The following is a 17160-nucleotide window of genomic DNA, read 5'->3' on the forward strand; positions in this document are numbered from 1 at the left end:
AGGGTAGAGTAGATAAAATTAGTCATTCCAATCTGCCAAAAGAAAGATGAAATTCTTCCATAAGGATTCTTAGTCCTAATGAGAGAGAAAGGGAATGAGATGTGAAAGAAGCAATAAGACTCACCTTCTCCCTAAGTCGCTCCCTCAAGGCAGCCAGATGAGCCTCTCGAATCTCCTTGCTGAGTTCCATCTTATAGTTGAGTTTTTCTTCTGCCAAACGGCTGAAGTTGTTGTTTTCCTCCAGAGCCTTGTGTAGAACCTCTCTCTCATGTTCCCGCTTCTCTGCCAGCTGCTTGAGTACCTGTGCCTCTTGAGTCTGGCAAATTAAAGGGCTCCAAGTGAAAACCAGTGATCCATTTCAGAAGTCCCTCTTCTTTCCTTTCCCCAACATAAAAAATCTTTGCTTACCTAACTAAATAATCATAGAGTGGTCTTTCCTTGACAAGATACCCAACAGGAAGGATCAAAGATATACTCTTTAAACAATGTAGGACACTAAACAACATTCAACAGAAACAGGGCAAATAATTTGCCACTTTTTCAACAACAGACTTATGGTGCTAAAGCTATTCCCACAAACCTCTTAGCTCACAATCATGTGATTAGAAGGTTGTCCCCATTTCACAAAAACTAATCTTCCCCACAACTGCTACTTTAATGTCAGACCCCTGCAGAATAAACTTTAATAGTTCTAAAACATCACACCTTTCAATTCAATTCAACAAACATTTATTACACCTTTCATTTTGTGTGCAAGACCCAACACAGGCACTAAGAGCACAGAGATGAAAATTAAGATAGTTCTGGTTCTTATTGTCTCTGACTTGTTCAACTGCCATATCCTCCTAACCAATCTCCCTGCCCAATCTCTGCTTATTTCAATTCATTTTCCACCAGGCTGCCAAAGTGATTTTCCAAAAGCACAGATGTTGCCATGCTACCTCTCTAATTCCAGTGTCTCTGTTACATCTAGAATCAAATATTAAAGCTCTTCATAAACTGGCCCCTTCCTAGCTCTCCAATCTCATCCAAAAACTTTATAAGCTAATCATATTTGATGTTCCTCACACATAACCAAGCATTCTCTGTATTTACATCAGCTGAAGGCTATGCCTAGCATGTTTGTTTCTGTAACAGTCTATCTACCTTTTTATGTATCCTGTATATACCTAAATATCTGCATGTTGTCTAATCTGTTAGAATGGAGCTTTTTGAGGACACTTTTTTCTTTGTATTGCTGTGCCAGTTTCTTTTTATTGTTCTGCCTCAATTCCCCTGCAAGCAACCCTCATTTTCTGTTCATTAGATAATTAGGACTGTAGAGATCTGGTCACTCTGGCATTCCAAAAGATAAAACTCCAGATGTCCTATCTCAGATATCTAATTGGCATCCTCTATTTCTTTCTGTCTCTAACTGACTACCCCCTTTACTCCCAGTGTATCAGAATTTATGGTCTTACCCTGAACCTGTCAGAACCGAATTGATGGTCCCTGACTGGAAATTCCTGCTGTTTACCAATTCTCAGACTCTATCCCTTGCCTTTATCTCCCTGATCTTGGAACCACATAGAAAAATCATTGGAATCTCACATTCCAGGTTAATGCTGAATGCTTTAAAACATCAGCCCTAGGACCACAATGGATCTTTTGGTCCCAGAAAATCTCAAATAAAATATTAAAACTCTCTAATCTTTATCTTGCCTCAGTTTCTCCAGCATTATAGTATCCCTAATGTTTAGTACAGTGCTTAACACATTGTAAAAGTTTGTTGATTAATTGAAAAATGACAATAGCTAAGAGTATTCTTACTTTCCACAAATTTTCTTTCTTTTGCCTCCTTCACATACCACTTACATTATAATTATCTGTGAATGTTGTATTGTCCTACATTCCTCCTTCCTACCCTAATTTAAGGGCATGACTGCCTGGAACTATATTATTTTGTAATCTTTATTACCATCAGCACCTATTTCACCTGCTACCTAAATCCATAATCCAGCCTCATGGGGTGTTCCCTTTCCCCTGGTAAATTGTGATTTCACTAAAGAACTTGTCTTTTCTATCATTAATTGTTAAAAACTTCTTTCCTTGATAACTATGTGCTCTTATAACTCTTATTCCATATTTATCACTTCTGGCGTCTTTTGAATCTCTCCATTTTCTCTTTAACCTCTTCTGAATAAACCTATCTTTTGACATAGAGAATTCTTTACAGGTCAGAACCCCAACATTTGATGCTATACCAATCTCAACCTTTGGTGCTCTCCTAAACCACATCAGTCTTACCTTATTGTTGTGAAGATCAAATGAGATAGTGTATATGAGGAGCTTTGCAAACATAAAACACTACAAAACTTCTGGGCATTATTAGCATAAAATAAGTACTTAATGTTTATTGAACTGAAAGAGCTGTGAGGTAGGAGGAATGAGATTATAAATTTTATAGTTATCCCCTATATCTTAGTGAAGTTTTAAGCTTAAAAAGTTTAAAATTTAATTATCCTTTAAGCTTTAGGAGCTTAATACTGCACCAACACTTTCTGGATAACTTATATGATAATAGAATAACAACATGAAGAATTAAATAGATGGGAAAGGTCCAACTTTATCTCCTATAACATTCTAATCATTCTTCTCAGCAATAATAGTTTAATGGCTAAAGTACTTTACCAACAGCTTTTCCTGCATAGGAAATCACCAACAAAAATGGATGAAAAAGACATCTAAATCTTTCAAGTCCCACTTCCAAGAAGTTTTTTGAGTTACTCTAGCCTACCCTTCATTGAGCTTTATAGAGAAGTATAATAAGCATCATTTTGCAATTACTTGAATTAAATTTTGCTGTAGGGAAAGGTATTTTGTAAGCTAGTAATAGCAACAACAGCAGCAGCATTTATATTTTGGTAGTAGTAAATCATATTTATGGGCAGCTAGGTGCTACAAAGGCTAGTTTCAGAAATTCATCTTCTTGAGTTAAAATCTGGCCTCAGACATTTACTAGCTGTGTGACCCTGAGCAAGTCACTTAGCTCTGTTTGCTTCAATTTCCTCATCTGTCAAATGAGATGGAGAAGGAAATGGCAAACCATGCCAGTATCTTTGCCAAGAAAAGGTCATGAAGGGTAAGATACAACTGAAAAATGACTGAACAACAACAAAGTCATACTTATTCTTTATAAATATATGGCATATTTATATATTGAATAACATGTACGTTTTACATTAATGTCATATATTTAGGCTTTCCTTATCTAATGAGAAAGTACAGTATTCATTAAAACACTGTTAAAGGGACCAATTGGAGCTATTGGATAGATATGTGACTAGCTGTTAAGCGTTAAAACATATATTCCTTGTGTCATTGAAAATCACTGGAGAAACAGCTGTGTGCAGTGTATTGCTAGTTAACCGAAGGATGTATAAGACATTGTAAGTGTTAACGGAGGGCCTATGTTTCATACTTCTTTTGGACTCTTCACAGCAATCCTGTGTCATTCTGCTTTTTCCCACATGTGCTTTTGTAGATACTGCCCTCTATAACTGCAGTTTCCAAATCTCCAAATATTATTGTTCACATTTTCTATAGCACTTGAAGATTTATACTTCACATTTTTATCACAATAATCTTGGAAGAGTGGGTAGTGCAAGTCTTCTTTCATCTAACTTTACGGACAAGGGAATGGAGCCTCAAAGAAGTTGTGATTTGCCTGTGTACATACCTCTAGTAAGTGTTACACAGCTAAAAATCAGAGGTTAAGAGTCTTGAGTCTGTCTAACCCATGCCAGTGCAACATCATACCTCTTACATATTATGCCTGCTATAAATCTTTTTCCTTTTAAAGTCAAAATTGAGTGTCATTTTTCCTTAAAATCTTCACTGATCTAAGATGACAGGAAAAAATAATGATGAATGTTGGAGGGGATGTAGGAAAACTGGGATATTGATGCATTGTTGGTGGAGTTGTGAAAGAATCCAACCATTCTGGAGAGCAATCTGGAATTATGCCCAAAAAGTTATCAAACTGTGCATACCCTTTGACCCAGCAGTGCTACTACTGGGCTTATATCCCAAGGAAATACTAAAGAAGGGAAAGGGACCTGTATGTGCCAAAATGTTTGTGGCAGCCCTTTTTGTAGTGGCTAGAAACTGGAAAATGAATGGATGCCCATCAATTGGAGAATGGTTGGGTAAATTATGGTATATGAATGTTATGGAATATTATTGTTCTGTAAGAAATGACCAGCAGGATGAATACAGAGAGGCTTAAGGAGACTTACATGAACTGATGCTGAGTGAAATGAGCAGAACCAGGAGATCATTATACACTTCAACAATGATACTGTATGAGGATGTATTCTGATGGAAGTGGATTTCTTCAACAAAGAGAAGATCTAATTCAGTTCCAATTGATCAATGATGGACAGAATCAACTATTCCCGAGAAAAAACACTGGGAAATGAGTGTAAACTGGTTGCATTTTTGTTTTTCGTCCCAGGTTATTTTTACCTTCTGAATCCAATTCTTTCTGTGCAACAAGAAATTCTGTTCTGCACACAGATATTGTATCTAGGATATACTATAACATATTTAACATGTATGGGACTGCCTGCCATCTAGGGGAGAGGGTGGAGGAAAGGAGGGGGAAATTCAGAACAGAAGTGAGTGCAAGGCATAATGTTGTAAAAAATTACCCATGCATATGTACTGTCCAAAAAAAGGTTATAATTATAAAATTAATAAAAATAAAATAAAATTTAAAATATTAAAAAAAAGAAAAGAAAAAGAAATCTTCACTGATCTCCTCCCCTCCATTCCCCATTCAATTTATCCAGGTTCATTTCTAGTCCTCTTGATCTGTATCTTGCCACTGGATCCAGATGGCTCAGGCAGATGACCTTGCTCAACTTTCCCTCTTTTAAATCCAATCAATTTGCAAGTCATGGCATCATTTTCCTGATGTCATGGTCCTCTTTCTAGAATGAAGGGCAAAGAACAATGATTCCCCCCATTAGAAGGGAAGCCAAGAGGTACTGAGCCTAAAGTCAGAAAGACCTGAGTTCAAGTTGGACCTCAGACACTTATTAGTTGTACAATTATTACAGTCTGGACAAGATACTTAACCTCTGTCCATCTCAATTTTCTCATCTGTAAAATAAGATTAACAGCACTAGTTTAGTAAGAATTAAATGAAATATTTATTAAAAAAAAAAAAAAAGTACTTAGCACAGTACCTTTAACATAATAGGAACTATGTAAATTCTTATTCTCCTCCTTAGTAATTATAAGTCCAATTCATTTGCTAATACTGATTATGTGTAACCCTATTTGCCTCAGTTTCCTTATCTGTAAAATAAGCTGGAACAGGAAATAGTAAGGTACTCCAGTGTCTTTACCAAGAAAATCCCAAATGGGGTCACACAGAGTTGGCTATAACTGAAACAGAAGAACTAAGTGTAAATCATTTACTATCTCACAGCATTTTATTTAGATATCTGAATGTTTGCTTTATTATGCTATATTATATATTTTCCTTATCTCCATCAAGGGACTACAAGATTTTTTAGAAGCAAAAATTTGAATGAATTTTGAATACTACTAGCAACTAGAACAGACCAGATGAAGTACAGCTTGCCATTTTCCAAATGATAAATGATGAAAGTATATTCACAATTTTCAAATGAAGAAATTAAAGACAAAAAAAGATGACCACCTCCAAGAAAAATAGGAAGACTAGATCCTGTTTAGAAATCCAAAATAATGGGGAGGCTTGGGCCACATGGGCAAGAAAAGGGAATAAGACAGCATTTTAGGGATCCAAGGAGAGCCAATGAGGCAGGGAATTTGGCAACAAAATTTTCTGAATAATATTAATTCCTTTGGGACCTACTGTATCCTGAGATGCCAATTAATTCTACAAAGATACAGAAAAAGTCTCCAAAGGGAAGCAATAGAAGGGGAAAAAGGCCCTCATGCTGGATTATCAGGCGCCTCATTATCCATAACTTGAAACTAGAAAAGCCTTAAAGAAAACAACTTTTTAAAAAATTATCTTTTTAAAGTGTTTTCCAAAGGACTCAGAGAGTAATTGTCCATTTTATCAACTAGGCACTCCTGATTAGTACTCCCAATAGCCCAGTGTTAGAACAGGACTTTAGGATACAGAAGAGATACCTCCCCTTTTTAAAAAAATTATGATAGCTTTTTATTTACAAGATACATGCATGGATAATTTTTCAGCATTGACAATTTTTCCCCTCCCACCCCCTCCCCGAGATGGTAGGTAGACCAATACATGTTTAAATATGCTAAAGTATATGTTAAATACAATATATGTATACATGTCCATTTTGTTATTTTGCTGCACAAGAAGAATCGGACTTTGAAAAATGTACAATTAACCTGTGAAGGAAATCAAAAATGCAGGTGGACAAAAATAGAGGGATTAGGAATGCTATGTAGTGGTTCACACTTATTTCCCAGAATTCTTTCACTGGGTGTAACTGGTTCTATTCATTATTGAACAAATGGAACTGATTTGGTTCATCTCACTGTTAAAGAGGGCCACGTCCATCAGAATTGATCCTCATATTTTTGTTGTTGAAGTATATAATGATCTCCTGGTCCTGCTCATTTCACTTAGCATCAGTTCATGTAAGTCTCTCCAGGCCTTTCTGAAATCATCCTGCTGTTCATTTCTTACAGAACAATAATATTCCGTAACATTCACACATCATTACTTATTCAACCATCTCCAACTGATGGGCATCCACTCAGTTTCCAGTTTCTGGCCACTACAAAGAGGGCTGCCACAAACATTCTTGCATATATAGGTCCCTTTTCTTTGTTTAAAATCTCTTTGGGATATAAGCCCAGTAGTAACACTGCTGGATCAAAGGGTATGCACAGTTTGATAACTTTTTGAGCATAATTCCAAACTGTTCTCCAGAATGGCTGGATGTATTCACAATTCCACCAACAATGAAGATCTCCCTTCTAATAATATTAGCTGCAGTGAGTAAGCAGATATTAAGTACTATGTTGCAGGCACAATGCAAGGCAAGCCCTCATAGCAGAAGTTTTTTAACCTTTTTGTGTCACAGACCCCTTTCACAGTCTGCTGAAGTCTATGTATTCTTACATGTTATTGACTGCATTCATAATTAAAGGAAATGCTAAATTTCATTTAGAAGTTAAAAAATGAAGATAAATTTTTTACCATCCAGGTTCACAGACCTCCCCAAAAATCTATCCACAGAACATTTGAGGCTCTGTGAACCCCAGGTTAAGAAACCCTGCTGTTAGCAGCTGCTTTAGCCAATATCAAGAATGTGTTAGCAAATGTTTAACAACTAGCTTGAGTATAGGAGGGATTATAGGCAAGATGTACTTTTAAATTTAATCTGCATTATTAACATTCTCAGTCATTTTCTCTAGTCCAGACAATCAGCAAAAATCAAATCAAACACTGATGATGGATCTGTGTTTGCTGATTTTAGTGGTGTAAATGTCTCACAGAAAATTTAACAGATTTCAAGAGCCTATTCAAGCTTGCGCCAGCATGGTTCTGGAGTCACTTGATAAATAACTCTGTCACTCACATTCTGAGATCCAATGATGTTGATATTTTTCATGCAAGATCTCCAGAATAGTGTGATTTCCATGGGATTGGAGATGCTTTCCTGCATTAGTGTAAAACTGCCAGTTCCAATACCTTAGGAAAAGGATCCAGGATGCTAAATATCCCAATGTCCTTTCTTTTAATCCAGTAGTCTTGGTAGAAAAGAGTAGAAGGAAGTACAGAAAACCCCCTGCATTTTACAAAAAGGTCTGTAGGAAGGAAAAGCCCTGTGTAATTTAGCCACCAGCCCTGCTGAACATTTTCACAAGCAAAATTCTTAAGAGAATAAAGTTGCCAATCTTCATTTACATATTGATAGGACTAGAGCAGGAAAAACTAAGGTCCTAGTCACCATAATTAGGATTTGTAAATAGATAGCAGAAAATAATTCTTTACCTTCCTTCTCTCCTCAGCAGCCTCCAGCCTTTTCTGCAGTTCCTCCAGAGAAATGTCCTTCTTCTTGGGTGGGGAAGAAAGTATAGGACTTTCTGGGGACAGATCTGAAGGTGACTTTAAAATCACCTCAAAGCTCTGGCCAGATGCTCTCTTGTCCAGTTGCTTTACTTCCATGTCTATGAGAAGAAGACAGGTTTGATGCATTTATCATGCTCACTACCTTAGAAAAAACTGGGCAAAAATGAGAGACTTAGAAGAATCCTTAGAAGCTCTTCTATTAGGGTACATTCAAGTTTTAAGACAGATACTATGTTGGAGGAAAGAGACATGCCTCAACTTCTGCCTGGATTTTAAGTTAGCATCTTCCCTGATATACCCTTTAATTTTTTTCCTAAGTAGCCTCCTTTTCTGTCTGATTCAAAGCTTCTCACTCACCCTCTGTGCCAAGCATTTTAGCCAGGCTTATGAATGAAGGTCAAGAAGCAAATACAAAGGCAGGAGGAGGGGAAAGCAAGCTTTTCTGAGTTTTTACTTCTCTCTTCTGTTTAGTCATATAGCAAATATTAAAGGACATACCAAAAATAAAGTTATCCCACTTTGTTCATGATTACGTAAAGGAGTGTTGGTGTTCCCCAGTCACTTTTACAAGCCAAGGCAGCCTTTGTAAGCTGGCAGCCATTCTCCTAACTTTGAGGCTCTGTGGCATGAACTGAGATACTTTTCGTAAAACCAGAGACTTATAGCAGTAGGATCTTGCTAGCTGAAATGGTAGTGGATTGGACACTTACCTCCATATTGATAAATGGTGTTTGGATGGGGCTGGGTATAGAAGCAGGAGCAGATCAGTGAAAGCACAGACAGCTCCTTCATTTTTTCCTTGTATGCTGTAAAAACAAAAATTAGGATGAAATAAGAATAAAAAAAACTATCTCTGGTCTCCCATAAAAATTAACATTCAAGACTGTTTCTCTGCCTCTCTCTTTCTCTCATGTGCATATTGCACATGTGCATGCACACAAGAATACATATATACATTCATATACAACAGCACATAGAGCACTGGACCTGGAGTCAGGAAGACTCACGTTCAAATATGGCCTCAGACACTTCCTAGATGTGTGATCATGGGCAAATAACTTATCCCTATTTTCCTCAATTTCCTTATTTGTAAAATGAGCTGGAAAAGGAAATGACAAACTATGAAAGTGTTTTTATAAAGAAATCCCCAAATGGGATCACAAAGAGTCAGACACAACTAGTGTTTGTTCTTTGTCCCCAAAGAGAATCAATGACATAATGTCAATGAACATTGAACAACCCTATACAAATCACTTAAACTCTTGTCACACTTTCTTCAGCTAGCAAAGTGATCATAATAGCACCTACCTCACAGGTTTATTTTAAGGATCAAATGAGATGATAATTGTAAAGCATTTAGCAAGTGCCTGCTACATAGTCCACTGTTAATAAATGTAAATTCCATTCCAAATGTGAAAGTTCATAACTAAAAGGACAGATGTAAAAACCTTTAGCTCCTATATCCAATATACTAAACCAGTCAGTACAGAACCAAGCAGATGCCTCACAGTTCAGTAGTTTAGAGGGAACTGGACAAGGTGTTTAAAAAGAAAAAAGAAAAAAGTGATTTCTAAGAGGGTTTCATTTTGAGTAATTACTACTAACATAAGATAGAAATTCTAGACATCAGTTGTTACAACTTCTAGGAGAGACAAACTGCTGAACTACTTAACTGAATGCATAGTAGAATATCATCATTATAGTACTGAGCTCAGGAGAGTATTTATAAATTCATCTGGAATTGGACATTGGACAACTGGATATCAGAAATCAGAAAGTATAGAAGTGGCATGGAAAATGGAATAGATTAATGTATGTGGATGTGGCCAATGATAGTTGCTGGGATTTGGTAATGATGGGAGTGACTCCTGAAATTATTCCTCTTTAATCTGTAAAAGAAGAGTGACTCAGGGTCTTAGACTCTCCCCTAGGAAAAGCATACCTTTCCCAGACAAGCCCTTCCCAAGTTAAGTGGCTTCATTAATCGGAGATCTTAAATCACCCTCCATTGAAACTGAGATCTTTTGGGGGTGGCCCAGATCCCCTTCAAGGAGTTCCCAGACTCCCTGTTAAGTGATTTTATTCCTGTTGAGTGGCTCAAAACTCCAAGATAAATACTCTCTTTTCAACTGGAAATCTAGGTTGGGAACATTGATTGAAGCCCCAGCCTCAGACTGTTAATAAAAGACAACTCTGAACTTCAAGTCTTTGTAGAAATCCAAAACAGGATTATGCTTTGCCAAGGAAGCTCTCTTCTTGCCAAACCTGCCTGGCAGGACTCTTGCCTACTGTGAAGATATCCTCTTCTCAGTGTTAACCCTTGTTATTTCCCAGACAGGACCTTTGCCACTAAAAAGTCTGTTTTCCTAACAGGCTGACTTCTTAGTGAACAATAAAATTCTCTTTTCCCATATAGACTTTTTGGATTTGTGAATTCTTTCGCATTGGACCTGCACCAACCAGAGGGGATTCCCCATCCCAATTCTCACAGCCTCATCATTTGTACCTCATCAGTAACTACATTTATTAATTGGAGATCTCTTTCAAAGGATCTCATGGACCCTGGCATCACTACCCATATTATCCATCCCACCCTCCCCAAAAAAAGTATAAAGCTTGCTTAATCCAGCATGCTAACACAGGCACTTTGATCCTGACCACTTTTTAAATACACAGACTTTTTTAAAAAATTATTTAATTATTGATATTACACGGGAATAAAAATCTATGAATAGCTTATCCAAGGGTAGGAACTATCCCAGCACTACACAAACAACTGGGAGATTAACTTCCTTCCATGAAAAAGGATCTAGAGGAGACTTTGGATACTTGATTCTGATGTGTCTCATTTCTATAACTGTTAAGTAATTGTAACCTATAAGAATCTATTTTTAAGCAAGCTACTCTTCTAGTCATTGCTTGGTCTAAGGAGATGAGATGTTATTCTTGGCTTGAGAAGATTACAATTTAGTAAAAAGAAAAAGAAAAGAAAAAAAGGATAAGATGTGTACAAATAACTTTAATACAAGACAAAATGTTCATGATAAACATTTGGAAAAAATAACACCATTAACCAATCAGTATACATAGTCAGATACTGTGCTATGTGCTGAGATATGAAGAAACAAGTAAAATAGTCCCTGCCTTCAAATGCTTATATATCAGAAATAGAGAAGACAGCTTTTTCCAGGAGTTTGGCTGTATAATTGGAGGAAATTAAAATGATTCTAAAGTAAGAAACGGTACTCTAGTGAAGTTTTGTGTTTTAAGTATGGGGAAGTTTTTGAGTGTGTTATAGGCCATAAGGATGGAGCATTTAATTAGTGATTAAAGATGAAGAAGGATATGATTGTAGGCACAATATGCTGGAGAAAATAGGAGGGTAAAAAATCAAAGGCATATATAAAGGGAGTTGGCTTTGGCAAGGTCAAGGACTACCTTATCACTATTTTAAAATGGAGAGTGGAGGGGAAGAGACAGCAAGATAGTGCAGTGGATAGCAGTGGACAGCCAAGGAGGACCTAAGTTCAAATGTAGCCTTAGATATTCAACACAGGCTGACCCTGGGCAAGTCATCTAATTCCAAGTGCCTCACAAAAGAAAAAAAAAAAAAAAAAAAGATAAAAAGGTGATGATGGGATAATATCAAGGGGGGTTGAGGTGTTTAAAAAAAAAAAAAAGAAAAGGAGGTTCATAGGGAACTCACTATTTTCTCAGTAAAGTGTGGGGCAATATCCTTAGTTGAGAAGCTTAGGCACGGCATAGAAAATGAGGCAGATTTGAAGAGAAAAAAGAATGTTTAGAATAACCTATGTAGGGAGTAGGATAGAAAACCAAATAGAGGGAAGTAAAAATTATAATTTACATGCCAACATCAGTTTCAGGGGATGAGGCAACAGATGAATTATACAAAAAATTTAGTATCTACAGAAGTTCAAATTAAATCATTGTATACCTTAATATTTATATGGATGTAATGATGATCAGAGAAGCAATAGGGTCAAAATAATTTGGGAAATATGATTCGGAAATAAGAAATGAGAGACCAATAACTTGTAGATTTTACAGAAATCTTACACCAAAGTATCATGAATAACCTTATCAAGGAGAAATTTGGGAAACAATGGACATGGTAAATACCAAATTACATTGCAAAAAAATGAAATTGATTATAGTTTGACAGAAAAAAATTGATTGCCAATATGAGAGCCATTTCTGAATCAGCTATCAGTATCAGACAACCTCCATGTTAGATCAAAACAAAATCAATATCAAGTTAGAATAAAAATGAGAATATATAGCATAAAACTAAGGCAATGCCATCCTGACCTATTGGAACAAGTTGTTAAAATTTATAAATGAGAAATGAGTAAAAGAGCAAGACAACAAATTAGACTATCACTATTTCCTAACGACATCTGGCAAATCTGAATCAATCTCCACAATGAGGAGAGTTCAAGATCTTAAAAATCCACTCACCAAACATTTGATTTCCTTGCCAAGTGGAGCAACTTGAATGCCAGATACTTCTTTAGTAAAATATTATTAATAATAATTAAATAAGTAATAATTAAACTAAAATAGTAACAGGAACCAGCTTTGTAGTGCTTAAATTGACTCCGAAGAGCTAATTTTTAAATTTTCAGTGTGAGAAATCAGCAAATTTACATGGACTTGATTTATTGTTTTGATTGGTCTAAATCAAATGATGATTTTTTTTTCTACTCAAAAATTGAATAGAAAATGATGGAGAAAATGTTAATAATGTACATTGAACTTAAAAGTGCATCACAGTTGCACTTGCAGGGAACTGGTAGGGTAAGAGGAGAAGGGAAACCAGGTCTTTTTTTTAGGTTTTATATTGTGTGTGTGTGTTTGTGTGTGTGTGTGTGTGTGTGTATTCATTTTTAATATATTTTCGTGAGTTGATGTTGGGGAAGAAAAATCAGAACAAAAAGGAAAAATTCACAAGAGGAAAAAAACTGAAGGAAAAAAAGGTTAAAATAGGATGATCCACATTCAGTCACATTTTACTCTTCAGAAGTTTATACAGCTCTTCTCAGGTTTTTTCTGAAATCATCTCATGATTTCTTATAGCACAATAGTATATTCCATCACATTCATATACCATAACTTGTTCAGTTATTCCCCAATTGATGGGTATCCCCTAAATTTCCAGTTTACTGCTACTACAAAAAATAGCTGCTACAAAAACCTTTGCACATATGATCCTTTCTTTTTCCCCCTGAACTTTTGGTGGGTTCTGACCTAGTAGCAGTTGCTAGGTCAAAGGGTAATTAAGCATAGTTTAATACTGTTTTCAGCAGTTTCATTTTGCTTTCCAGAGTGGCTATATGAGTTCACTGCTCCAAATATGTCATTTTTTTGGTAAACTTTGACAATCTAAGGGATTTGAGGTACATGGAAGATAAATCTCAAAGTGGTTTAATTTTGCATTCCTCTAATTTATTAGTGATTTAGATGGACTCAGAGGAAGATTGAGATATGCCTTTTTTGGATATGGCTGATACAAGAATTTATTTTGTTCAAATATCCATGTTTGTAACTTTTTTTTTCCTTGCTTTCTCAATGCAGGGGAGAGTATCTCTCATTTTATTTACTGAAAAAAAAAATTTAAATTGCTTTGATAGTTGAGTATAAAATGGATTAAAATGAAGGAGAATTAGAGAACTGAAACTAATTAGGTCATTGAAATAGTACAGGTGAGAGGTTAAGAGGACTAGAATTAGTGTAATGGATATTTAAGTAGAAAGAAGGGGATATTTATAAGAGATGTTGGAAAGAGAAATAACAAGATTTTGTAACATTGTATATGTGGGTGCATGAAACTGAAGAGTCAATAATATAGTGGTTCCCTCAACAATAGCATGGAATATGGGAAGAGAAATGAGTTCAAGAGAGACAGATAAGTTCTGTTTTGGACATGATGAATTTGAGAAGTCTCTGCAAGATTTGATCATCTGGATAGAAATGATCACTGAACTTATGGAAGCTAATGAGTTCCCCAAGTATAATAATACATAGAGGGAAGATAAGATAGTACAGGACAGTTTGGTAAAGATCAAGTATAGGAGACTGAGAATGAGTGGTCAATCACCTAGAAGGAAAACCACGAAGGAACAGTCAACAAAAATCTACAGAAGAGAGTTTTCAAGAGGAGACAGTAATCTACAGTGTTAAAGTTTGCAGACAGGTCAAGAAGACTGAATATGAAGCTATATTATTTTGAGGACATCAAGATAGTTTTTTTCCAGATAACTGAGAGGGAGGTTCCAAATACTTTTAAAAAATCATAGATATTATTACTGAAAACAGGGTTCTGGGGGAAAAAAATTGATGATTACTAGCCAATTCAATTCAACAAACATTCAGCAACTGCTATATGCAAGGTAATGTGCTAGGTACTGAGGTCAGGATACAGAAAAACTGTATAAAACATTCCTTTCCCTCCAAGAGCTTACATTCAACTGTACAACATGTACATAAATATAGTATAAGGAAAATTGAGTAGACAGAGAGAACCAATAGGAATAGTATTACTACTTTACTCTCTGTATAAAATTTTTATGAAACAAATCTATAGTCTCCAAAGTTAATCAAAGGCTAATGGAGAGTAAAAGTGGAGTTTGAGTAAGCTATAGCATGATTACCTGATGAGGTGTGTGAATGAATGAATGAGATCCCTTCTAGTGAAAGAATTAGCTAACCCCAGAGGCTGTGGCAAAAAGAGATTTTATTTTACACTAAGAGGCTTTCCCTTTAGTGGGCCTATTGTGCCACAGTTCCCTTTTATTGTTCTGCCTCAGTTTCCCTGGTTGCAACCCTCCTTTTCTGCCCATTGGAACTGAGATCATTAGGGCTGTGGAGATCTGACATTCCAGAAGATAAGACTCCAGATGTCCTATTTCAGATATCTAATTGGCATTGTCTATATCTCTAAGATCCAAACTTCCTGGCTCTAAGCTGGACACCTACTTAACTCCCAGTTTGTAAGAATTTATGGTCCTATCCCCAATCTGCCAGAACCAGATTGATGGTCCATGCCTGGAGATTCCCACTCATCAGAGTTTGGACTCCATCCCCCTGCCTTTGTTTAGCTACCTGAGCTAAGAGCTATAAATATGTCATTGAGAACTCACATTGGCTATTGGATGCTTTGGATGTCAGCCCCCAGCACAATCCTTCTTTGTGCTCCTTCTTTGAAATCCAAATAAAATATTTAAAACTTTCTAATCTCTATCTTGCCTCAGTTTCTCTGGCATTACACTATTTCTTAATGAAGGAATATTTTGCAAAAAATGACTGGCAAAGACCCACTTTAAGAGTAAATCTGGACCAGGAGATCATTATACACTTCAACAACGATACTGTATGAGGATGTATTCTGAAAGAAGTGGATATCTTCAACATAGAGAAGATCTAATTCAGTTCCAATTGATCAATGATAGACAGAATCAGCTACACCCAGAGAAAGAACACTGGGAAATGAGTGTAAACTAGTTGCATTTTTGTTTTTCTTCCCAGGTTATTTTTATCTTCTGAATCCAATTCTTCATATCCAACAAGAAATTTGGTTCTGCACAGGTATGGGACTGCCTGCCATCTAGGGGAGGGGGTGGAGGGAAGGAGGGGAAAATTCAGAATAGAAGTGAGTACAAGGGATAATGTAAAAAATTACCCATGCATATGTACTGTCCAAAAAAATATATAATTATAAAATTAATTTTAAAAATAAAGTATTAAAAAAAAGAAATACATAGTAAAATTAAAGAAAAAAAAGAGTAAATCTGGGGCAGTTTGAATTGATAATCAGATCAGGATTTCTCAATTGAATGAAAATTTAGAATTTCCTGAATGAGGATATGACTTCCCAAAAGTTCAATGGGAGTTGATTTGCCCTTGAATAATGTTGCTTGTCTTATCCTGGGAGGATGGACCTCCCCCCTCTCTAGACTCCTTGGAGCCTGGAAAACTCTTCTCTTCTTCGTGATCTCTCTTCTGTGTATATCAAAGGGGACATGGTTTCAGTGATTATTTTACACATTTTTTCACTCAAGTCATTACCACTGAAGGCTTGCCCAGGATAAATGATTAAAGGATAATAAATAATAACCTGAAAATAGGTGGACTCATCATGTAGCAGAAACAAAGGATAACTAATGAAGACTTTAAGGATTCTACTCAAACCAGTGTTGAGATTCAGACAAAGGTCCCTCAAGATATTTGGTGGATACCTTGTGCAGGATTTATGGGAAGATATAATTGATAAGAATCACATGGAATGAGTTGAAATCTATACCACTATAGTAAATATCTATAACAATAATACCACAATCACAACATAATATTTTCACTCTTTTTGTTATTGTTTGCTTGCATTTTATTTTCTTTCTCATTTTTATTTGATTTTTTTCCTTGTGTAGCAAGATAATTTTACAAATATATATGCATATATTGTATTTAACATATATTCTATCATATTTAACATATATTGGATTACTTGCCATCTGGGGGAGGGGTGAGGGGAAGAAGGGGGAAATTGGAACATAAGACTTTGCAAGAGTCAGTGTTGAAAAATTATCCATGTATGTTTTGAAAGTAAAAAGCTTTAATAAAAAATAAATAAGATCACAGAACCATGGAAATACCAAAATAAATATTCCCAAAAAATGAACATAGCATCTCACATGTAGTAAGCATTTAATATGTTTGTTAAGAGAAATAACCTAATTCCCTAAGTCAAAAACCAGTGGGTACCCATCATGAGTACATAGAACCTCCTTGGATGATGTGTTCATAAATTTTCCTTTGTGAAAAGCTATTTTCTGAGTGAAATATTGTCTCTGCTGGAAACTAAAACTAAAGCTTTCAATCTAAATCAAACATGTATATCAATACAGTAAAAGTCTGTGTGTCCAGAATAACTGGGATGTGGAGAGAGTATTGTGAATAATTTAATACTTGTTAACCTACATTATGAATTTCTAAAAATTATAAGATAATGCTAAAACCAAATGAGCATAATTTATAAATGATTTTACCTTAAA

At 35.7% G+C, this 17160-nt stretch overlaps 1 protein-coding gene across 2 annotated transcripts in view; it reads right to left on the bottom strand.

The window, feature by feature from the left end:
• Positions 1-17160, bottom strand: part of STMN3 (stathmin 3) — a 43206-nt gene that overhangs the window by 12996 nt on the left and 13050 nt on the right. For both annotated transcript variants that reach the window (XM_074288865.1, XM_074288864.1), the window contains 3 exons: positions 8803-8898; positions 8015-8190; positions 125-316 (listed from right to left, as the gene is read on the bottom strand). In XM_074288865.1, coding sequence (XP_074144966.1) covers positions 125-316; positions 8015-8190; positions 8803-8884 — 450 coding nt within the window. In that variant the 5' untranslated portion in view covers positions 8885-8898. The remainder of the gene's footprint in view (positions 1-124; positions 317-8014; positions 8191-8802; positions 8899-17160) is intronic.

The sequence above is a fragment of the Sminthopsis crassicaudata genome, chromosome 2, assembly GCF_048593235.1.
Source record: "Sminthopsis crassicaudata isolate SCR6 chromosome 2, ASM4859323v1, whole genome shotgun sequence".
NCBI classification, from domain to species: Eukaryota; Metazoa; Chordata; class Mammalia; order Dasyuromorphia; family Dasyuridae; genus Sminthopsis; species Sminthopsis crassicaudata.